Genomic DNA, 25613 nt, shown 5'->3' on the forward strand with positions numbered 1-25613 from the left:
TAAATCATAGAATATAGATGGTTTGGTTTAAATACGCGCGATTTATAAAGATTCATCGATAACAGAAAATAAAATTCAGTCAAAATTTATATCTTACTCATTGACTGCTAAAATCAATTTTCACTTAGCAAAAAATCTGGTTTCCAACAAAGACCATACTGATCCAATTTAAATGGAAAGTTCTGATAGTAAATTCCAATGATGCATTTTATCGCATTTCGATAGATGACTGCAGATAAAAATCAGCTTTGCGAAAAATGTTTCTATTCCATTGAAAACAGGAAATTTCTACATGTTCGGTTCATCCTCCAGAAACAAAGTTTACAGAACTAATTAACACTTTTTGTATTTTACTAGTCATATATGATTAAAAGTAGCAGGAAAAATATTTCCCCCGGCATTAATATATTTTTTTTCTTAAAATAGGGGCGTCCCAAGAAATAAGGATAATAAAAAGAGGAAAATGTAGCCAAAATCAAAAAACAGTAAGGAACTTCATGTCAAGATTTTAGTGAACATGTACTTACAAAAAGTAAGTATATTTCTTTCAAAATTCGAACGTTTAAAAATGTTCATTTTAAATTCTTTTTTTCTCTCTCTTTTTTTCATGAATATCTAATCCATGTCATTTTTGATCATGACAATAAAAAGCTAAGTGACTGATTCAATTAAAATCCATTCAGCCTTTTCTCTTTAGTCGAGTTTTCTCTACGATAGCGTCCAACTCTGACTTAATTGAAAAGCGTTTTTTATTGCACTGCAGTTTCAATAGAATTTTTTATTGCACTGCAGTTTCAATAGAACATTCGAACATTTTGTTTTTATTGCAAGATATTGTATACACAGTAGAACATGATGCATCCATAGTGAACATTTTGAATTGCACACACAAAAAAAACATGTAATAAGTATCATATCAGTTTTTCATCGCGTTTTTAGAGACTATCTCTTGTTCTCAATTTTAATTTCGACATCCTCAATTTTAGAAACTTTTTCTTGATTATCCTTTTTCAGAAACTATATCCGTAGAATAAAATACTTGTCACATTTTCAAGTTGAAATTTGATCCCTCTTTTCATTTACCTGTAGATTTCAGCATGGAATCAATTCTTAGTACAGCCATAGTCGTATAACTGTAAGTTCTTATAAGCATATCAAAGAATAAAATTAAAGTATTTTTTTAAAGAGTTTTTTTTTTTTTTTTTTGGAAATGAAAACATGAAAGAAAAATATGTTCCATTTGCAGCATCATTACCGATGCATAAACATTAGAAATAATACAAAGAACAAACAAGAAAGAATTGTTTAGTCCTTAGTCAATTCAGGCTTACAAAATATATATTCGAATCCTGTGAACTTGAAACTCAATAACTCGAAGTTCGGACTGCTCAAACACACAAAAAAATTGAAGCAATTTTAGAGTTTTAACCACCATAGACTGCATCGAATGTTGGGCAAGATGAGTTGTTGCTACAACCGCTTAGTAAGTTACATCGATTGGCAGTCATATTGTATACAATTTTTAATTTTAGTAACCTTGATGTTTATCATAATGCATATCCATTAATTTACGTCATTTACGATTTGTTAAAACAATAAAGTTCAAATTTTTAAATTTTCCGTCATTCGGCGTAATTTGGCGGTCCGCAAAATCAACATACTTCTAATCCACCAATAACATGAACAATTTTCTGACTTCCAAGGCCCACTTGGTAACTGACATCTTTTAGTTTAACATGTTATGCAAAAATTCTAAAAAATCAATTTTTTTAAACTAAATCGGCTAGAAAATTGCAAAAGAAAATTATGATATCAATGTAAGATTCTGAAAAAATTTTTGAAAAAAGAATAGAACCGACTTCAAAATTGCTCTAAAAAGTGAAAAATAATTTTATTCTTTAAACACCATCGATAATACTTTTAAACATAATTTTTGAAGTTGGCGCAAAAACGATCGAAAAAATTATTCACAGCCATAACTCAACTACAAGTATAAATTTTACCAGGTCCAGTTTCTTCACTAACACATGCATTACGCATTGATGACAGCATATTTGAGTAACGATATAAATGTTTCGTTCCTAAGTTTGGATGATTTTTTGATAAAAATATGAACGAAGCATGGTTACAATGGATTTTACTTTTGGTTTTTGCGCCAACTTCAAAAATTATGTTTAAAAGTATTATCGATGGTGTTTAAAGAATAAAATTATTTTTCACTTTTTAGAGCAATTTTGAAGTTGGTTCTATTTTTTTTTTTTTTTCAAAATTTTTTTATTTCATTCTTTTTAGTGTAAATGTAGATATTTCAGTAAAAGTAAGAAGTTATCTAGCAAGAAGTTCGGCTCTATATCACTGTATTGCTTTAGAAAAGCCTTTACTCAAAATTATTATTACAATTACTATTAATGTTACTGTTATATGGCACCAAACTTTTATAACAATGAGTTTCATATTGTCGCGTAGATGAAGGTAGCGAAGACAATGTGAAAGCCAAATGAAGCGAATACTCGTTAGTCTCAACTCGAGATCTTTATTCAGAACCACGAATGAACGTTACATCTCCTTATATACAACTTGAGAAAGTGCTGGAACTTTCCAGACTTGGAAAGATACAACATTCGAGAAAATACGGGAAACAGTAGAAACGAAATTTTAGTAAAATTCACTTTGTCCTAGTCGGGATTTGAACCCGGGTCGCTCGTGTGGGAGGCGAGAATTCTACCACTGAGCCACCATTATCCACGGACGAAAAGAGCGAACTTCGCTAGAATACCATTTTAATCATTTAATAGGGAAATTGCATAAAATTTACTGTTTTTTTGCCCATAACTGTTTTTCTAAAGAACAAATATGGTCAAACAAAGTAATGGGACCTAAGTTGAGCCATCCCCTATCCATTAAAAAAAGAATCATCAAAATCGGTTCACTAGGTGAGACGCTATAAGTGGACAAACAAAAAAAAAAAAGAACATACATACGGTATGAACTGATAACCGCCTCCTTTTTGAAGTCGGTTAAAAAGATATTCAGGACGTTTTGCAATGTAAGAAAATCCACATTTCCATCCCAATTACTATCTCAACATAGAATTTTATTTTTGTCATGATATTTAAATTTTTTCACAGATAAAATTATAATCAATCACAGTATTACATGTGTTGTGTGAAGCAGTTTTAAGTGATCAATTTTTAGCACCAAAAATAGTAATTAACCACCCCGTCATCTTTCTTCCTCAACGTTGGAGGCCATAAGGAGGCCAATTGAGTAATTATATGAACTATTTCAGCTCAGGAATTTTCGTGTGATGCTTGTTTTAAAATTATAAAGAATTACTGCCACCATTGTTATTTTTGCCATTTAAAATTTGAATGTTATTTCCCATGAACGTTCCATTTTCACTTTTATGTTACATTTTAAACTGGGAAATATCATATTTCCCAGTACAGTCGAGTCCCGACTTACGCGAAGGATGCGTTCCAAGACTCTTCGCGTAAGTTGAAATTTCGCGTTGTAGAAAAGGGTATGTATACAAATTTTTTTGAAACATACCAAATTCTTTAAGACACTTATAAACAGGGCTGCGGAGTCGGAAGGAAAATGGCCGACTCCGACCCCAACTCCGACTCCTGGATTTTGAAACGCCCGACTCCGACTCCGGATTTTTTTTTAATTTTTTTAATTGTATTTTTTAAACTCCCTCTCTCCATTCAAGGGAAGGGGGAAAACCTCTTAACAGAGATTGAAATATTAATTCCTTTTTATGAAAATTTAGCATTTTGTTTTTTATTGTAAACCCAAGACGTCATACAACGTTAGAAATTCAATTTAAAAATCAAACTTTCCAATAGTTACGAGTTAAAAAGTGAGATGACTTAAAAATCCCTTTTAAAAATTTTGAAAATGATTATCTGTAATTTGCCCCCCTTTAATGTTTAACAAATATATATTGATCAAATCGTGTGCTTTCAATTTTTGAAAGCTGTAACTTGAGAGAAAAAAAACTTTTTTTCTAAATCCAAGTTCTTGAGAGGGAGTGGTTTGCCCCTGGTGACATCCATCTAGTAGATGACACCCAAAGTTAATTTCAGAGTTTATAAAAAATATAAATACTTTAATTCTGAAAATTTTCACGAATATATTTTAAATTATATTTCATCAATAAAATTTCAACGAAAATAGGGCACATATGCGTCAGGAGCTAATTTTCACAAAACGCGGCGGTATACAAATTTGTACGAATAGCTTTTACTATACCTATATTTCTTCTTCGCTAAATTTTTAATTTAAATTTTATTGGCTGCTTTAGAATTAACCTAAATATGAAGATTTTAAGATTAAAACTGCAATTCTTGAGTGTTGTAATCAAGAAATTTTTTACACTTATTTTGTTACATACTTTTTAGTGAGAACCAAGCTTACAGAAATAGCCTTAATAAAGAAAAAAACATTAGATTATTTCATCGAATCTTTTGGATTTGTGCTTTCGAGCCAGAACTTCTTTGAATTTGCCGATCACACTTAAACGTTTCAACCTTAGCTACAGGCGTCGACTTACTAATTTGTTACGTTTCTTTTACTATTTTAAACTGAGATAGAACAAAACACTATATTTCTATTTTTATTTGAAAGTGATTACTTGAAAATGTTATTCAACAAAACCGTTTGCTGACAGTTGCTATTAGTTAAGTTAAAAAGCAAGCAAACTAGGGGGCGGCTACAGAAAGTTCGGTAAGCATTCAAGCTAGCTGATTGCCATAATGGCAGTTATTTTCTCATTAGTATCTTTTTATACATGTAATCGAACCAATTGGTAATCAATTTTAAAAAAATGCAAGGAGAGTCAGTGAAAAGGAAAGAAAAAAAGAAGCCCGGAGTCGGAGTCGGCATGTTTTCCAACGACTCCGACTCCTTTATTCCAAAATCAGTCCGACTCCGACTCCGACTCCACAGCCCTGCTTATAAACACCCCTCAAACTGCTTTAAAGCATTCCTCAACAAAACATTAAAGTTTCTTATAATTAAGAACTGTACTTTTACTGTAATTAAAACATTAAAAAGCTGCTTCATTCCGCATAAAAAAACTGTTAAGATGCACAAAATAAATGATCAATGGCAGAGAAAAACAAAATAAAACTAAATAGCACGTACATCACTTATACTTAACGTCGTGCTACCGTCGACGTACTTTTTAGTTAAGCATCTTTACAAACTTTAGATGAAACAGTGGACTAAGGTGCCATTTTATTTCATCAACTTTGATATTTAGAAAGAAAAAAGAAAGAAAGACGCCGAGTGGTTACTTGATGCACTAATAAAGCGATGCGTGGACTAGTATGGTGAAGGGAACTTTCGCTATCAGTGACGCAATAGGGATAAAATATATTTACGAAATCAATATTTAGGACCCAATAACGAAACCGATACTTCCTGCCAAAAAAATTCGTATTGCAGAAGAGGAATTCGCGTTAGCCCTAAAATTCGTTACTGGGGGAAACACTCGCGTTATAGCGGGAGTCGACTGTAACTGCATAAAAAGTTAGTCACATGGAAGAAATCTTAGTCAAAATTTACTTTACTGTTCAGTACAAAGGTATTTATTTATCTTATTTGCGTTACTTTAATTTAAATGCTCACAGTTTTTTTTTTTTTCTTTTTTTGTCTTCATTCAGGTTAGCGTTACCACGATGAAAAAAGAATATGCAAAAACCAATAAAAAATAGCAATTGTTTGGTGTTAGCAATTTGAAACGATTTTTATCAATATTTGGCGGAGTATCAAAGAATTTTAAAGTCATTATCCCACTTTTTTTTAAAAAATCAGAATTGGAAAAGTTACTTTGCATAATGATACCACCACGATCAAATTAATTGGTCAAAAGTAAATTATTTTCCTTTTTAATATGTTTTCATTTATTTATCAATAGTTTTTCGTAAATTATTAGAAAATTTTACTGTTTTCTGATTTTTCTCCGAATTATTAGAATTTTTTCGCACATAAATAGAACTTTTCTGTCATAACACAATATATCCTTAGTCATTGGCACTGTTTCCTCAGTCGGTAATACTTTTTTCCAGAGCCGATAGAATTCTTTCTGCAGTTATAAGAATTTTCTACTTTGAATGGATATCAAACCTTAAGTCACAATAAAATCTTTCTTTGAAATAGATTTCTTATTCAGTACTTTTCAGTATTGAGTACTTTTTATCTAAATCAATTAATTTTTCTAGCTCTTAACATTCATAGTTTTAGATTTTTCTTTCCGTTGATATCTGTTTTCCCCACGATCCCAACAGCCCGTGTCAATTGTTAAGAAATTTCAATAATGCTGCCCATTCGTAAAAAATAAAATAACAAAACTGAAATGCAAAAAGAAATTATTTCACGAACATATCTATTTACTTAAAGAAAAATTATAATACTTCATTTTCCTTTTTATTAACCTCTTTAGATGTTCCTAAAAATACAAACTATTTAAACTGGCTAAAATCAATTCTCTAAAAGAAACTATCTGATCTCCCTTAAAAGTTCTTTCACTCAATCTAATAATACAGCATATTATTCTATAACCATTTTGTTTCCATTCAGTGTTTCAAAAATCTTTCGATTTTAAAAGGGTCCTCTAGTTCACATTTTCTTTCCATTTATAGAAAGCTATAAATCTTTAGAAATAAAATCTTCGATGTATTTTATTACAAGCACAAACAGTGAAGTTATTGTTGGTTTCTTCTGCAACCTTTTTGGGCGAAAAAAAGCTACAATTTCCTCTCGATTACATAAAAAATGGCAACACTTGAAAGTCCTTTCATAAACATATAGTGCGTTCAGAAAATATTTTCAAGTTATGATTGTAAAGCACAGACGTAGATCAAACGATTTTCACTATTGATAAACTAGTGTTAAGGAATAAGTTTTTTTTTTTTTTTTAATTTTTATTATTATCAGAGGTTCTGTCTATTTCAATCCACATTTTTTGTGTATTATTAACAATGGGTATCAACAACAAAAATGCTTCAGTTTTATCCCCAAATGTGCTAGAGTCAACCTTAAGTAACTAAAAGGTAATTTAAATTAAAAGTAAGAAATTTTTATTTTAACGGACATTTCATTATTAAGTTTTCCTGAAACTTCTTCCGCTTCCATTACTTTATATTACTCAGCTATAAAATTTTAAAAGTATAGGAAATAATTAGAGGGAGCGCTGAGCTTTTCTTTATTTCCTTATTTTCCAAAGTTCATCTATATATCTGTACCTCAAAGCCAGGCAAACTTAAGTCACTCTATCACTACTTTTCAGGAGAGAGCAAAAACGTTTTTCTGGTGCATACAAAGGTTAAGACTCACGCTCTTACAACACTAGTAAATAATTATGGACGAAATTGTTTTTTGAATTACGTTGCTACAGCTCAATGCGGAATTGGATTCTACATACAATGCTGTAATAACTTGAAAAACGCCATTTCTGGACTAACGTTCGTCTGGCATTGAAGTTACAAATATGGCTCCAGCTTGGTAAAATACTGCCGTATATCCTCTACAACCTTCTTGTTTCTATACTCTTTCTTCAGGTAGTGTCGAACAAGGTGAGTTTGTGACAGCTGGGTTTAAATTGTACCAAATAGATTGTAACATTAGGCCCGACGAATGGCCATGTCAGCCTAATCGAAAACCAGGGGCCCGGCGACACTGGCGCAAAAAAAAAGGGGGGGGGGACTCTTAGTAAGAGAAAACGTAAAATTTAAGTAAAATTTACTCTTTTGGTACTTACTGTTATGACACTTAAAATAGAGATAATTGTTTTCTAGTAAGCAGTTTTGATTTTTTTTTCTTTTTTCCCCTTTTCTTTTCTCTCACCCCCCGTTTCCCCTTCTTTTCTTTTTCTTTTTTGGGGAGCGGGAGGGGGTTCAACGACATAACTGACAAGGGGCCCGCCATGGCTTTCTGCGGCCCTGTGTGGCATAACTATAAGAAGTGGTATGCTACTTTCTCAACACGTGGAAGGTTTGCGATTTACTTCACTCTACTGTCCGATATTTTAACGCGAAACCTTACTTGAATTTGCGCATGCGTCAGGTCTCTTCTGATTTTATCAAAACAGGGGTGACAGCAAGAAGGAAGTAACGAGCAAGCAAAACTGAATGCATCGGGAAATGTGCTTCCTTAAACCATCACCCCTTTTTTAATTGGAACCGTTCGCAGCCGCTAGTCGCGTAGTTCCGAGAACAGACAGTATGTTATCATTTGCGTAACTTAGTATAACCTATCTGTATCGGTATTGCACACATGATGTGGCATAATCTCACCCTATACTGTCCTAAACTTATCCCATTCTAAGGTAAATTCAACTTGAAAACCTGTTTTTGCACGAGTAGGTTGTCATAAATCCCAAAAAGTACTTCGCAGCAATGTCTACTATAGTTTTAGTGTTCTATAGCCCTAATCCCGAAGTTTATTAACAATTATTGCAATACTTTTGTTTCAATATAAGATTACACAAACTAAGTAAACATTTTTGTCCCAAATACTATTATTATCAATATAATTTTGTTAAGCCTTTTGCAAGTTATCCGCAAACCACCTTGTTGATTTTTGTCCACCTTTTATTTAATTATCATTTTAATGTCAAAAGAGAATATCTGGATTTTGAATAATGTCCACGAATTTTTTTAAAAAAATCTCATTTCATGTCAATGTATTATTTATGTACATGAAATATTTAAAAAAAAATTCATATCAAATTAATTTTTCTATGAACTTTTAATACGGACATTTTTTTTTCTTCTTCTTCTTCTTTTAAGCAGAAATAAATGTGCAGTGTTCGAAAAAGTAAACATGCATAGAAAGAGAGAGAGAACTGGTGCTCTCATAAACTGCATTCATTCTTCGCGTGAAAAATTCAGTTCAAAATGTCAGCAAAAAAGTTGAGTTTTTATTTCATAAATTAAAGAATTTTAAAGTCCGAAAAAGGATAAAAAAGGATTTAATACATTTTTTCGCTGTCTATCTCTATCTACATATTTTTCCCTAAATTCTTCAACAGTAAATTCAAATAAAAACGTATATCAAAATGAAAAGTTTTTTTTCCCCCTTTGGAGGAGCGGAGTAGGGAGTATTATGTGAATGAACTTTTTTTCCTTTTAATATAATACTCGAGTTCGCCTAAATAAAAATATAAAAAGTAATAATATTTTTTTACGAACAAAGCTGCTAATTGCAAATGCTAATAGCTAATTTGAATTCTTCAGAATCTTTTCTTCTTACCTTTTTTTTTTTTTTTAAAGAAAAAATATGAAGATTTCCAAGCAAAAATAAATTTCGCTTACAAGAAAAAAAAAAAAAAAAAGAAATAGGAAACGTCTTTTGACGGATAAAATTATTTTGCCGGATAACTTCGCAATTATTTATCACTAATAAACACTACAATTAAACTTCTCACCTTGAAAAAATAATAAAACATTGTTCAGTTTTTAAAAAGGCAGATTTTAACCCCCTTTCATTCATTCTTTTTTTTTTTAAATGATTTTGTGCTGCTTTCTTATAATAGAAAATAATACTTTCCAAGAACCAATTATCTAATACAAAGCAACAAATAAATAAATAGGCAAGTAAAAATAAAACAAAAAATCTAAACGATGGCATTTTTTATCAAGGGAAAAAAAACAGAGCACTTCAAGCGTTATCCAATAATCCGAGTACAAAATCACCCACTAAAAAACGCATCCATAATTTGAAAGCTGATATCAGACCTAGAGACATTCAATGCATAACTTCATATCTACACTTTAAAAAGATATTTTGTCAGCAATGAATATTTAATTGTACTTAAGATATGAATTTAGGCTTTATTTATTCTGGGATATCAAATCTGGAGAAAAAATAAATTAACAAAAAAAAAAAAAAAAAAACAGACAAATTGTAAAATATGCAGGAATTCCCTTCCCTCGGGAAAAAATTTTATTTATTTCTTGACACTTTTAAATTATAAGGTAAAACACCAGTAGTGGCAAGGTTTAAAACGCACTAGTAGTAGCCACAGTGAAGTATATTTTTTTAATTGTAAGTCTACAATATTAATTGCCCAACGCTTTCTAATCCCTATTTCTAAAAATACTAAAATTTTAATTCGTTCAATTTTTATCAATTTTTTCACAAACCTCAAATTTGATCCAGCGGTGGCTACACCAAAATCTGAAAAATTCAGTAGCGGCCATCTGACATTTTTCCATCCGAAAAGAATTTACATTACTTACTTTAAATTCAAATAACTGATGAATAAAATTGATTCAATATGATAGTTACATTAAGTAACAACAAAAGATCACATTAGTATTGTTCATTTCTTTCTTCAAAGTGCATATGTAAACTTGAAATGGCCACTACTGAAGCACTGGCCACTACTTGTGTTTTAACTTGTGAAATTTTTCAACAGCTGGCCCGAAAAATAAATTTCATCATTTATCCCAATAGCAAGGCACATATATCGCACTTGAACGCCCAGGATGCTGAAATAAATAGTGAAACTCCCTGACGGAGGAATCTGGAAACACTCCGACTCCTTCACCAATCCTGGCAGAGCTGCTGAGTTGGAGGAAAAATGAGACTACCTGCCGGAATTTTAAAGGCCAAGACTCTTAACTCCTCAGTCCTGATTGAAACTCCGAAAAACAAATAGGCAAGTTCCTTGCTATTTTTAATTATACACTATTTTAAATCATAACAATACAAATTAGAGCACAAATGACTGCAATTTCGCTAACGATTGCAACCGGAAAAATGTTACTTTACTTAGTCAACTTGAATTCAAGCTATTTGCTACAGTATGTGTTTTATAATTAATTTTATCAGTAATGGATCACTATAAATATTTTTCCCGAGTGTGTAATGTTTGAAGCGAAATACTTATATTCTAAGTAACTTTGAGAAAAGCTTAAAAAAAAGTCGTCGGTTTCCAACTAAAGTGATAATGAAGCCAAGTTCGCAATCATAATGCAAATAGTTGTCTCCTGTGCGAGACAAACGTTATATTAATCACTAGTTGTACCCCCACGGCTTTGCCCGTAGTAGAAAAATTAAAAAGTCTTTTGGTTCGCCTGTACATTTACAAATAATGTATGGTGAATTTATCGCCAATTGGCTTGTCTATGTTACGGTTCCACGTTATGATAACTTGGTAATTTACTCGTTCATCTTATGATAATCTTGCTCGGGAAAATGTTCTTAAAATTGAACCGAGATCCAGACATCCAGACATCCTCCGGATAGAGAGACTTTCAGCTTTATTATTAGTAAAGAAAAGATGCCTGGTTTTTCAGAAGTTCTACCTTTACAAACCTGTAAAGCAAAACAATTTTACTTCTTTGTACCAGGGCATAATTTACACAGGGGGGTAAGCTCATGGGAGTTGACCTTTTTCAATTATATGCGAATTTTAACAGTTCAGGCGAACTTCAGGCTAATGTACGAGTACAATTAGGTTGTGCGGACTATACTGCTGTGGGAAGTTAAACAGCAGTAGCACCAAAAAATGAGTTTCTGATATATTTGAAGAAACGCGCTTTTGGTTACTAACAAACTAAAGTAAAACATTGGAATCTGACGTTCCTTTCGTGATTTAGCTTCAGCAAAAATCAAATACGCAAGTTAGTACAATAAACCCAAAATAAAATAGATGACAAAAATGCAACGAATGAAAAGTTTACAGATACACCATCCCAGGACAATATAGGGCTCCTGCACTTCTTTCGGTGGAAATTAAGCCCTGCTTCTTACTAACATGTACAGAGGGTGGTTCAAAAAACTTTTTTTCAGCTAGGTTCCAGAACACCCCCCTATTTTTGTTAGACTTACTAATAATATTATGCTGGCTGTAAAAGTTAAAGCTTCTTACTCAAGTTTTAAGAGGGTGCAAAATGACCCCTTCATTTAACATTAGTCATAGCATAGAAAATGCCACACATTTAGAAATATTTAATACCCCCAATTGTTTTTTTTTTTTTTTTTTTTTTTTTTTTGTATAATTATTTTATTGCAAGGTATATGCATATTACTAGTGTATATTATATTATGTAGCATTGTTTTTTCAGTTCAATGTATTTTTTACTTCTGAAGTTTGGAAGAGGGGGGTTGAACACCCTCTTTCAGTTGAAACAGGAAGCTAAAATTCTTCTAGTATATAACTATCCACAAGTCTAAAAATATTGAGGGGTGTCCTGTTATCTAGGAGAAACTTTTTTTACAAGTATTTTTGAACCACACTAATGTGCAAAAGTCATCACTATTTTTCATTCACTACAATTCATAACATTAAAAGCATTCACATCAGCAATAATTAACTCCAAGTGAAAATGTCAGTAATGTGCCTAACGCAGCATTCCAGCAACCCAGATGTCGGAAATTAAGCATTCCCCTTACCAGTACCATGTGGAACGAACATTCGCCAAAACCGCATAGAACAAAACCATCTACAACATCTACTTTTAATTCGTTCCGCCCCGGTATTCATGTATGAAATAACGCTGAACATGCCTGGTTGTCTCGATAGGCGCGCGAACAAAATGGAACACCATTCGCAGAGGAATAAATGCCAGCTGAATCATTATACGGATCGAGGGAACGGCTGATGCAAATGATATGGCAGAGAAGAGTCATTATTAAGCAATCGATCAAAGCTTGTACCGGAAGATCTAACAAATGAATACCGTCAGGTGAGAATTTGCATTTTGCTTGAGATCTCCACCAGCGGTCGGGTCCGGATAAAACTTCCTGTTTTTTTTCTTTAAATAATAAAATGCATTACGTTATGAGAATGTTAAGTAAAACAAACAATATTTTGGCTATCATTGAAAATTTTCAAAAGGAATACTGTATCGCTGCAATTGACAGTTGATAACTATCATTCTAAAACTCAACAGCGATTACAGCCCTCATAGATGGGTATAATAATAGTAACAATTGAGATGATTAGGGAAAAATATATTAAAGATACATTGGTGAATGGTGTGAGATCTGGGCTGATTCAAATCTAGCTTTAAGAAAGCTTTTACGCTTGCCTAAAAGAAATGCTACATTAGTCTTAAAACGATCCATTACGTTTCCTTAAAACCGCCCATTACATTAAATCAAAACTATCTTCACCCTCCAGCCTTAAAACAATACAACTCTATATTAGCCTCAAAACAATCTTCTATGTAAGCCTAACAAGAACATCAATATTAATTAGCTTTGAAGCAATTTTCTGTATTAGCAGCCCTAAAACAATCTTCCACATTAGCCTTAAAACAACATTCCATATCAGCCTTAAAACATTTTCTACATTACCATATCTATCAATGACCTTTGACATAATCTCATCCGTTAGATTGCTTTAAAATACTCTACGGCATTGCCAACTGTACTATTCGTTCGAAGAGCAATCTGCTAATTAGCCTTTAAACAATCTGCAATGATACCTCATAACAGTTGATTACATAAACTCAAAACAATGCACTGCATTAGCCTTGAAACATTTTCTATATATCAGTCTCAAAATAATCGTCTATATTAGACGCCTTAAAAGAATTCTGTATTAGCCTTAAAAAAGTTATGTATCAGCCTTAAAATGATCTTCCACATTATCCTTAAAACAATCTTCTATATTTGCATTTTATAATCTTCCATATCTGCCTTAAAACAAGCTTCTATATCAGCTGTGAAACATCTACATTACCCTATTTATCACTAGCGTTGACACATACTGATCCATTAAGACTGACATAAATAATCTACGACACTGTCTACCCTATTACCCGTAAAAGCAATCTGCTACATTACCCCTGAAACCATCTGTTATGTTACCTTGAAACAGTTCGTTATATTGAACAGTTCATTAGCTTTGAAACAATTTTCTATGTCAGCCTTGAAGCAATCTTTTATATTAGCCACCTTAAAAAACATTCCATATTAGCCTTAAGCGATCAGCTATGTTACCTCTTAAAACAGAAGCAGAAATGAGTTACATTAGCCTTGAAACTATTTTACATTTATAAGTCCAAAAACTTCTTCTACATTACCCTATGTTTGACACAATTTTATCTATTTCATTGCCGTGAAACTATCTACGACATCGCTTACTGTATCAGCCTAAGAACAGTCTGCTACAACAGTGTCAAGAACAATCGGTAATATCAACCTTTAAAACAATCCACTATTAATAATAAAGATTAACACTCTATGAACAACGATCTTCACTGCACTTGCTTTTAGCAATTGCAGAAGAACAACTTTCCGATCAATATTGCAACATTCAGTAAAAAAAATATCAAACAAGAATTACAATGCCTCTTAATGAAAATAATAACAGCCTTTCATTAATTTCGGGGAAGAAAATAAATGATTCCGATACAAATAAATTAACAAGCGTAATTAATAAGCAATTAGCACTCAGAAATGGTACTAGCACTCTTCAAATTGAAAACTACAGAAGAAAAAAAAAGTAAAGTGCAGCGACATCTAGAGACATCTAGTTTATAAAAGACGGTAATTACATGTGAAACATACAATACAAACAAGCATGCCTTCTATTCTAATTATGCTGGCGTACAACGAGTGAAGCATATTATTAGCAAATAGAAGATATTCAATTGGCACAATGCAAAGTCAACATAATTAATTCGACAAGAATGTCATTTCAAATTGCATTGTCGTCTGAAATTCTAATCCAAACATTGTAATTAATAAGCAGACTGATGATTAATAACGATTAATTTCAAAGTCGTGACGCTTCAAAATACATGCTTAGCCAAACGAATAGATAATACTATATATGTCATAATACAAATAGTAATGTGTCAATAGATCGTCTGCTTATTGTTGAAGTTTAAAAACTAACTTCAAGAAATCGAATTGAGTACATACATAAATGTATCATCGATAGATATTAAAGTAGAACATTTAAATATCAATATATGACAAAACTTTACTACATTTTGAGTCAATGCCTATTATGCGTATTTCCCACACGAAGTCAAAAGAGTACTGTGTTGTTTGAATTTTATAATTTAATTGTTTATTGTTAGGCAATTTTAAGATTTTGTATAAAATGCCTACGATTTTAAAATGCTCATTTTGTTTTATGTTAATGATATAACATTGTCTAATCCTCAAGTCTGAAAGAAAAAAGAAATAATAAAGTAATAAGTTATATCATCGATCCATATTAATGTTTTTTTTTCCCCCAATGGGGCTGTATAAGAGACCCACCTCAAGAGGCGTCTGGGCCATAACCAGACCTAGTGCGCTCCCCTACAATGCATCAGTCATTCGTGTACCACCATTAAGGCGCTGGCTGGTGCACGACAATGTAGTTTTTTGATGCCCTGTTTCCACCAGATGGAGGCACCTGGGCTCTCATTTGATGTGAAATTGCACCAAGAATTTAATTTTGCCCAGGAATTCTAAGAAATATGTATGTAGAAAAAAATATTAATGTAGAAAATTAAAATATAAATACATCACTAACTGTACCACAGTTTGAGGCAATTGGAAAAAGATGTCTATTTATTATGCGTATTTTCCCATACGAAATCAAAAGAGTACTGTGCTGCTTGAAATTTATATTTTAATTGTTTATTGTTAGACAATTCTAAGATGTTGTATTAAATATATATGATGTGCTCATTGCATTTTATATTAATGACATAATTGTCTAATTATCAATATCAAGTTTGAAGGAAAAAAACAAATAAATAATGATTATTATTATTATTAAAAGTTTTTGACCTCTTCTTTTGTGAAACGTTTTATTTCCTCTGTATATTCAATTTTAGAGAACTTTCAATAGCAAAGTGAAACTGATTTATAATATTTGGCGGGCCTAGTGAAAACTCCGTTTAGAACACTAGCAAGCAAAATTAGAGAGGTCAACCAAAGGGTAAATGTCGCCCAAAAGAGATAGTACTCGTACATTAGATAGATTGTAGCTATTTGGCGATCAAAATTATAAATTATAAAAAAAGCCCTTCATTAGCGGAAAAAATTGATCTTGTATCTTCTTATTGCCGTGGGTCTCTAGATCCATAACCACACATCCACACATCTGCATATAGCCAAAGTTCAGTAACATGTGTTTATTAAAATGAACTGTACGTTTTCGAATTGTCGTACTGGCACTTTCTTACGCCAAAAAAAATAAATAAATAAATAAATAATAATAATAATAATAAATAAATAAAATAAATAAATGAAATTTAAAAAAAAAACGTATTTAGACTTCAGAGAGAAACATGGATATTCTCTTGAACGGTTCAAGTTCAGTGAGGCTTTTTTACTTGTTCTTCCGAACTTTCAGGAATCGAATAAAGTCGCTCTTGGAGTCATTAATCTTAAGCATATCAAGTTTAATGGAATTTAATTATATTCCTTCTCTTGCGCACAGTCCGAATGGTTGTCACATCATCGTATTCTAGCTCAAGAGTAAGAGTCGAATTCTGAATTTCAAACAAAGCACTATAACAGTTTATTTATTGCAATATTTCCTTAAAAAAATTATGGATTGATCGTAAGTCAAGAAAATTTCTTTTGAATACTTGTCAACATTTCTAAAAATTCGTTTTGGATTTAACGAAAATAATGAAAATCACTTCCTTCATTTATTAAAATGCCTAGGAAAATTTTTTCAGCATTCATTGAAATTCCTGAAAATTCCCATTTGCATTTGTTAAAATTTATTTGCATATTTATTGAAATGCTCCTTTTTTTTCTCCCATTTTACCTTAAAGGAAGTCTTTACAAACCTCTTTTGTCGCCTTAATCGAAATATTTATAAATCTTGCTAAAGCTATCAAAAGCCTCTCTACGCATTTACTGAAATTCTTAATTTACCAAAATGCCTAAAAATCCGTTTTGAAGAACGAAATTGAAACAAACATTTCAAGAAAAATTCATCGAAATTCCGAAAAATTCCAAATATTTATTAATTTAAGTGCGAAATAGAAACGTCCTATAAACAAATAATAACGATTAATCAAGACTTCAGGCTTACAACCCCACTTCGTAACTGCTTATTCAAATAGCAAATTCGCAAACAGCAATTCCAATCTCAAAATTAAATTATGACATCAAAACACGTAACATAAATAACTCAACCTTAAATCTTTTACTATCGGAAGTTGCTTAACACACTTTGAAATCAACAACGCCCCAAGTTGAAAATGATTGAAATATTAAAACCCACGAAAGATCGGGAGGGGGGGGGGATACTTTAACATGGAGCGCAGGTACAAATCCTATTTCACTTGGAAGAGTCCAATAACGAAGCCTTCGTTGGCGCAATTACCAAAATGGGTGTGGGGGTACTTTATACATGGGTGGAGACGAAATGATTCTAAAGCGAGCTGAAGCGTATGAAGTTGCGTTAAAAACAAGAGAGTAATTAAGTTGAGCTTTAAACGATTTTGTTTTGTTTTCGAGGCATGCATATTTAAAATAAAAAGTAATTTTACTGGAAGAAAGTACATTTAGAATGAAAAAAAGGATACATTTCTGGAATTATTCAACAGAAGAGGTTTCCAACAAAGGGAAAATGGCAAGAGGCATTTCAATAAATTCATTCTGAGAAGTATTATTTTTTTAAATTAAAGTTTGCATTCAGAATTTTAATACCTAGAGTGGAGATAATAGCTTTTTTAAACAGAACTACGTTGAATACTCAAATGTAAATATTATGTTTAATTAAAACTTTCTCGGGATTCCTCTAATTGAAATATTTGAATTTTTAATTCAAATATAAACATAATTCTAAATGAATTTCCAACGAACGAATTCCGTTGAAACTGGAGAATAATTATTGATCCGAACACTGGAAGGATATATTTATACTTTTTAAAAAAGAAAGGATATTGAATAGTTGATACAACAAAAAGTCGTTTTGTTTGGAGAACAATAGTACTACACAATGTAGACAAGTTATCGAGTATACTGAATCAAAAAATAACGAGTTACACAAAAGACAACAATAAAGCTTTAAAACTTTTTTTTTAAAGTAATAATAAAAATATTGAAACGCTTTGAGATAATCTCTTAATTCTCATTTCGACAATATCATTAAAATATTCAAAAAACAATAGAAACTAAAATTAGAATCGTGATGTTTGTTTTTATAGAAGTTCCAAAGTAGAATATGTGAAACAGTTAGTATTCATTGCCGCGATTTAAAGCGTAAAACATAAAAACATTTGCAACTAATACATTTTCAGCTTTAAATTTATTATTATCATGCTTTTGTTCCCTCCTTATTTTAGTTTTACTGTAGTCATAACTCTAGCATTTGTTTATTTATTTATAGTGATCACTTAATCAAAGTTTTTTTTGTAGCTCTTATTTTGGCAAAGCTTTTTTTGTAATTTGCATTCTTCAAACGGGTTTTTATTTATTTATTTTTATTTATATGCTTTCTTTTCTATCAAAGCTTTTTTTGCAGCAAATATTTTTTGTTCTCTCTCTGAAAAATTAAGCAAGATTTATGCTAACTTCACAGCTACTACGAAGACAAAAAAAAAAAAAAAAAAACAGTAAGTTGGCAACACAAGAAAGCGTTCATTCATGAAAGCTTTTATTTTACGTAGAACCAACAACCTGCGATCAAAGTTTGCGACAAATACTTTTAATTTTAATATTGTCACCATCGTCTAAAAAGCGAAATAGAAAAAGGTTTAAAACCAATAAGATTGGAATATAAAAAAGTTGGACTTTTTGATTTAATAAATAAAAGATTTTTACAAGAATTTAAATATTGAAGATAATTTTGCTTTGCTTTTTTTTTTTTTTCGATAACTTTAGTATTAGCCTTTAAAGCACAGAAAAAAAGCGAAGAGGCAAGCCAAAAAAAAATTCGTACTGAAAGACTTCAAGAAACACGAAATGTCTAACTTTACAGGAAGAAAAAGCCACCATCTCCTTCCCAAACTTTCTAAATTTCACAAACTCCTCGTTAGCAAGGGAATTGTCGAAGGGGAGCGGCAGAAAAGCCCATTTGTCAAGCCTAACCTGTTCCTTTTCTTCTCAGGGTTATCGGATTCCCGGGCTATACCGACTGATCAAATTTCGCAGCATGGACGATAAAAGAAGCTTGGAAAAAAAAAAAGGAGGAGCGGGATTCTTACCACGAACAGATGTGTTCAACTTGAAACATCTGTCTGCAGAAAGCACATAAAAAGGTAATTATAGGACGACAAGCAGCGTTTAAAAAACCACAAGTATAAATACAATTAAAGCACATTATCTACGAGCGTAATTATAAAGGGCGAGGCCAAAGACGGACCCGATTTCGAAAAGTCACACTTTCGAAACTAGCATTAACTACACAAAAGTGCAATGTGTGAGCACTAAAAAGTCGCAAGTATAAATACAATTAAAGCACATTATCTACTTTTAACTATAAAGGGCGCGGTCAAAGATGAACCTAATTTCGAAAAGTCACACTTTCAAAACTAGCATTAACTACACAAAAGTGCAATGTGTGAGCACTAAAAAACCGCAAGTATAAATACAATTAAAGCACGTACAATAAAATATACGCGTAATTGCACAGGATGAGCAAAATGATGGACCAAATTTCAAAAAAAAGAAAAAGGAAATCACACTTTTGAAACTAGCTTTAATTACACAAAAGTGCAACATGTGAGCACTAAGAAACTGCAAGTATAAATACAATTAAAGCATATTATCTACGCTTAATTATACAGGGTGAGAAATCATACTTCCCAAACTAGTTAAATTGCAAAAGCAGAATGTGCGAGTATTGTGGTTCTCCGAAATAATAAAAAAGACGCCAAGTTTATTCGATTTAATCCTCTGCTTGGCACCAAATTTGTTCTTGCCCTAGCCAAACAGAACGCGTGATGAAAGTCATCAAATGGCGCTTCTCTTTGTTTACATCTAGTCTATCTTTCCCGTGTACCAAGTACATAGAGTAACATTCTCAATGGTTCATAATGCAGCACAAAAGCGTTTTTGAAATTTTCTCAGCTGAGGGGGTTGTTCAAGTCTGACACAATACCTTAAAATTAAATCACACGACGGGTGGAACGAACTAAATCTACAGATCGTTGGTCGAAGTGACAAAGGGCTCACACATCAAACATTAGAAACTGGAAAAAACTTGGTTCATTTCTCATCACATTTATGTATCACTAATGGTAATATGTGCAGTAGTTTAGAAAATATGATTTTTTTAAAAAATCGGATCCATCATTTGGACTCGCCCTATACTTTGGAAATGAAGTCACTTATTATTACAGTTAATCCCTCCCCCCTCCCCCGCCCCATTGCTACCAAGTGTCCCATTTCACCCTACCTCCTCCCGTCACACGTAAAGTTATATTACACACTAGCAGTACCCACACAGCTTTGCCGTAGTAAAAGAAAATTAAATGGTCATTTGGTTCGCCTGTACATTTGCAAATAATGGATGATGAATTTCTCGCCAATATGCATATTAGTTTGCTCGTCCATGTTATGGTAATTTACTCCCCCATGTTATGGAAGATCGCTCGGTGCGGGGGAATTAAATCCACCAATGGTGGTAAAAATAAAATCATAGAAAAAGAACAAAATTGAATTTTCAAAAAATCGCTCCGAGGAGCTCACCCCTATGCTACGAACTAATTTTGTGCTAAATTTCATGAAAATCGGCCGAACGGTCTAGGCGCTATGCGCGTAACTGATATCTAGATATCCAGACTTCCAGCTTTATCATTAGTAAAGATAAAGACTATACGTTGTTAGCAAAAAAATATTTCAACCAAACTGAGTGATATCACACTTCTAATTACCCTTCCCTCCCCCTCCTTTCCTTGTCACTACAATTTTTCGCGAGCTTACCTCCAAAGCATGACAACTGCTTTGTTAAAAAAGTGCTAGATCACCTTATCTATCACAACTTTCTAACGCAAGTACAATGGGTCAAGGGAACAACAATAAGGGAAGAATTTTAAGTTTTTCATTATTTTTGTGCTAAAAAGGATTTATTTATAATGGGGTAGTTTCCTTCAGTCAAAAGTAATACTTTTAGTCGGTGAAAGTGATAGAATAAGGAAAAAAAATAACATGGAGCCAGAAAATACTTTTATTTCCTCAACCGTTATTTTTTAATTATTTTTTTTTAATGTCCGATTTTTCAAACAAGGTGTGGTCTTGATGACGTCACAAATGATGCTCTTTGACATATCTTACCACCGCATTTCCACGTTATGATAATCAAGAAGTGAATTAAAATTGCGCTCTACGCTTGCTATCAACTATATCGTAGCCAATACACGTGAGTAAAGATGCGAATTAAATATTTTGCTCTGTGAATGGCAACACGAAATGGCATTTCATCATTTGTGATGTCATCGGCAGAAGCTTAAACACTAACCGATTTAAATAATTTTTTTTAAATATTAAACTTAAACAAATTATTTAAAAAGTGGTCAGATCCTATGTTTTTTAAACATGTTCTTTCAGAAAAAAATACTTTTAAAATTTTGGAAACGACCCCATTGTTTGCAATTCAACTTCAGTATATTTCATTTATATAAATATAATATGACTTATATTATGATAAGTGTGTGTGACCAATGTGGATCTGCAATTTTGAGACCCACAAAATAAACATAATTTTCCCGGTGAAAAGACAAAATGACCTAAAAAAAATGTCACAAAACATCACCAATCTTAGATAAGTGTTCGCCAAGCAGAAAACAGTGTTGAAGTTTTGGTACTGTCAGAAAAATTTTTATAAAACAAAATCTTCCGACGACAATGTAATTTAGTATTGTATCAAAAAATACATAATGTATTAGACAAAAATTGGGTTTTTTAAAATAATAACCTTAATTAAAAAAAAATTACTGAGACATTTATTTTAAAATTTAAAAAATTGCATCCGAGCAGTGAAGACAAACGTTTTAAAAAAAATAATTTTTCTGGCTCAAAACCTAAAAAAATTTTCACAAACTTAAAGTTCAAACAACGTTGTATGTACGATTACCTTTCATATATTTCAAAATGAATATCAATTTTCTATATTTTAAAGAATTGTGTACATGTATATATTATATTGTGTATATTAATATAACATCTTGAATCCATTGTTCCTCTAGTCATCCGAGAAAAATGAATGCCCAAAAACTAAATAACTACATCAGTATTAGAGGTAAGCAAAAGACATTTTTATTTTCTTTAAATAGCTGAATAATAGTTTGAAAAAAAAAGTAAGAGTAATTTGATTTGCATCTACTTTCATGTGCACGTTGTAATGCTTCGAAATAAAAGTTTTTTCATCAAATGTTTATTATTTATTGATTTATAATTTCTTTTTTATCTTTGCGGTGGAAAATCATTTCGAGAAAAGAGGAAAATATTCAAGAATATATCTAAAGCTTTCAATATAGATGGCAGCACAAGACAAAGTCAAACGAATTCTTTTCAGAGTCGTGGGATTGCGATACGGAAACGATGTAACATAAAAATTAACAAGGAAATTATATTGTATATTTTAATAATATACTGATTACGTTGGGAAATTAAAATTGTATTTAAAAATGAATTCGTACATCATATAAAACACTACGAATTAAAAACAAATTCATTTTATTTTGCATTTAGAATACAATCAGATACAAATACTGTATCTGCCATAGTTAAGGAAAAACTTTTTGAATGAACTCACCAATTCTTGATCCACAGCACTCTTCAAAAAATAGTCAATCTGTGTTTTGTTGTGTTTAGTAAATATATATCAAATTTGGATGACATGGAAAAGACGTTTAAAATAAAAAATTTAAAAAATAGGATTGCATGCAGCATTCCCCACACAACTAAATATTTATTTAAAAAATATATATGTTGCATAACATTTAACATATTTTATAATTTTACCCCCGAAAAAGACACTTTCGCAAAATGATCTAGATAATAAAAAAAATATAAATAGCTGGAACACAATTAATGACACATACACAATTTCAAACTGTATTACAATGAAAGAATATCAAATAATTGGCATTTGACTTTCAGAGAGTTTTTTAATTCACTTCAAGTTATTCAAATACGAATAACATATGATAATTATTAAATACAAAAATTAGTTTAAGTTTAGGAAAGGGGGGGGTAAGGAACACACACAGAAAAAAAGCATCACCAAAAAAACATGCAATTAATGTTGTTAATCTAGTTTTTCAGGGTGCTAAGTGAAAATTATTTCCTTATTTTGCAGCTGACAGATTTTTTTTAAAGAAAATTATTCTATCGTAATTTACGGAATGCAGAAGAGTTCAAAAATCCGAAATATTTTTCTGGATCTCAGGTGCAAAGCTACCTGTGGCGCCATCTGTTAATCAGTATGAAAACGAAAGTAAATTTGTAGTGAATCGTCATTTTATTCTCTAAAGAAATAGAAATAAACACTTAAAAAGACCAACAATAAAACGCCAAAAAGAAAATTTACTCTCGAAATACAGAATTTGTAACTTTTTAGCAAACTATCAGCGGAATAAAGAGGTGCCCCCCCCCCCCCACCGTCATCATTTAGTGAAATTATTTTCTTTTCCTTTTCAAATACATTAAATTAAACAACTAATAATATGAAGAAATAATTCATCATAAAAGTTTTACATTTGAAAAATTTTCCACGCACTTGATGAAAAGGTTGAGAACACAAATAAAAAATCAACCTAATATTCTAAGACTTTTTTTTTAACAACAGTAACACAAAGCACCCTGTGTAGTGACAAAAATTACACAAAATTTTCAGTGAAAAAAGAAGATACATGCTCACATGCAAGTTAAGACTGCAAACATCACATAAATGAGAAAAATATATTAATATTAAAAGTGATTAAAGCACAAAAGAAAGAAAGTAATAGTTGCAGCAGGGAAAAAGCCAAAGCCATCTAAAAACCTTAAGGAGCTGCTAATAATATTTCGGCTGAATATTTCTTTATTTTGTATTCTAGTGTAAAATTTATGAATCTTTAAGAAAAAAGATCTAGTGATCAGAATGGCCTGAACTCGAATCACAGTACATAGTTTTGTAGTACTAGGGTGTTACAAAACATGTGTTTGAAAAAAATTATAACAACATAAAAACTAACTAACTGGGCCTTTTCTTTTTCATTATTGATAAAGGTTATTACATTGAAGGATTCAAGTTTTTGACGGATTTAAATACAATCAAGGATTACTTGCTACACGCCATATTTGTTTCTTTCTATTTCAGTGTTAACATGTGCAAAACAGTTCTATGATTGGAGAAGTTTAATTGGATAAAACTGTCAAGTTCTCCATAAGTAACAACAACAAAAAACCTTGATATGGGGGATTTGAAATTTGCAAAATATGTCCCGTTTTCCATCAACAGTTATTATAACAGAAACAGAGAAGATTTCTCAATGCTCAAGAGAAATTTCATAACTGTTTCCATCTATAAATAGCGGCGCATCTTGAATTTTAAGAACAACATCGGTAGCAAGTATAAAACTAAGTAACTTAGAATGCCAACCTCATTATTCATAATATAAATAACGCTCTTTTTGAATAACGTAAGCCAGCATAAATCAGTAAATGGAAAATGATTCTTACTTTCAACAGCAATGAAATGATGACAGTACAGCCATTCTTGAATGCTCAACCAAGAGAAATTTTAATATAAGAAAGGTATTGATTAACTTCTACAATATAAAATAAAGTAATTGCGTGTTAATACTTCATTGTGTGAGACAACGCCTCTGTGTTCTATGTTAAAATTCACGATCCATTGAAAAATGGGAAACAGTTTTCCAAGCCAGGGAAATAAACCAAAAGAGAGAATAGACTGATGCAAGCCTCAGCTAAATTAAAAAAAAAAAAAACTAAACACCCATTTATTTCAAACAGATTTTAATTCAGACACTGTAGCAAGAAAAATGACCGGATGTTTACTGATGTTGACTATATTTCTTATAAAAAATGCAAATACGACATTACCTGTTTTTGAAAAGAGGAAAGACAGTTATTAAAAATCCCCCCTTCTTCCCCTCCCCCCTAAAAATTAAGAAGAAAAGAACTAAAGCATCATTCTTGTGCACAGATAATAAACAACTTATGTATAACGAACCTCCACTAAATTACCAATTCAGCCAGAACATTATTAGAAGCAGCAACAAACATTTGTTGACGAGTGGAAACTTAAAAAGAGGTTAGGGCATTCCTTTAAAAAATTTTCTCCCACAAACGAAACTACTAAAGAGAGAAACAAGCAAATCCAGGCAGGGGAGTCTATATACAATCGCATTCCATATGAATGGGAAATGTGCCATTGTTTTTCGTTTTGTGTCTGGTTTTTGGATTGTTGGTCTCACCTGATTCTGGAGCATCTGACTGTGAGGGGGTGGGGGCTGCGGGTGAGGGGACGGCTGCGACACTGGCTGCTGTGGTGGCGAGGGCCTCATGTGAGAGTTCTGCGGAAGGGGAGAAAGCAAGGAAGGGTTTTGTTTCAAGGGCTATGCAGCAGCTATTACATTCACTATAGGCAGCATCACAAACTACAGTACACTACAAAGTGGATGGGTGGCATTTCCTTTTCAGACACTCTTGTGAATACACAGCGAGGGGGGGTA

The 25613-nt window shown here is 31.8% G+C and overlaps 1 protein-coding gene and 1 long non-coding RNA gene across 2 annotated transcripts in view; one reads left to right on the forward strand and one right to left on the reverse strand.

The window, feature by feature from the left end:
* Positions 1-10658, forward strand: part of LOC129228050 (uncharacterized) — a 58439-nt gene extending 47781 nt beyond the window's left edge. The window contains exons 2-3 of the long non-coding RNA XR_008580884.1: positions 427-532; positions 10468-10658. This is a non-coding gene — a long non-coding RNA (uncharacterized LOC129228050). The remainder of the gene's footprint in view (positions 1-426; positions 533-10467) is intronic.
* The window catches only part of LOC129228049 (single-stranded DNA-binding protein 3-like), a gene marked incomplete at its 5' end in the record, with an annotated part of 396346 nt that overhangs the window by 149207 nt on the left and 221526 nt on the right, over positions 1-25613 (reverse strand). Inside the window, 1 exon segment of the mRNA XM_054862684.1 lies at positions 25356-25454. Within this exon segment, the coding sequence (XP_054718659.1) occupies positions 25356-25454 (99 nt within the window).

Source organism: Uloborus diversus, chromosome 8, assembly GCF_026930045.1.
Source record: "Uloborus diversus isolate 005 chromosome 8, Udiv.v.3.1, whole genome shotgun sequence".
In the NCBI taxonomy this organism is placed as follows: Eukaryota; Metazoa; Arthropoda; class Arachnida; order Araneae; family Uloboridae; genus Uloborus; species Uloborus diversus.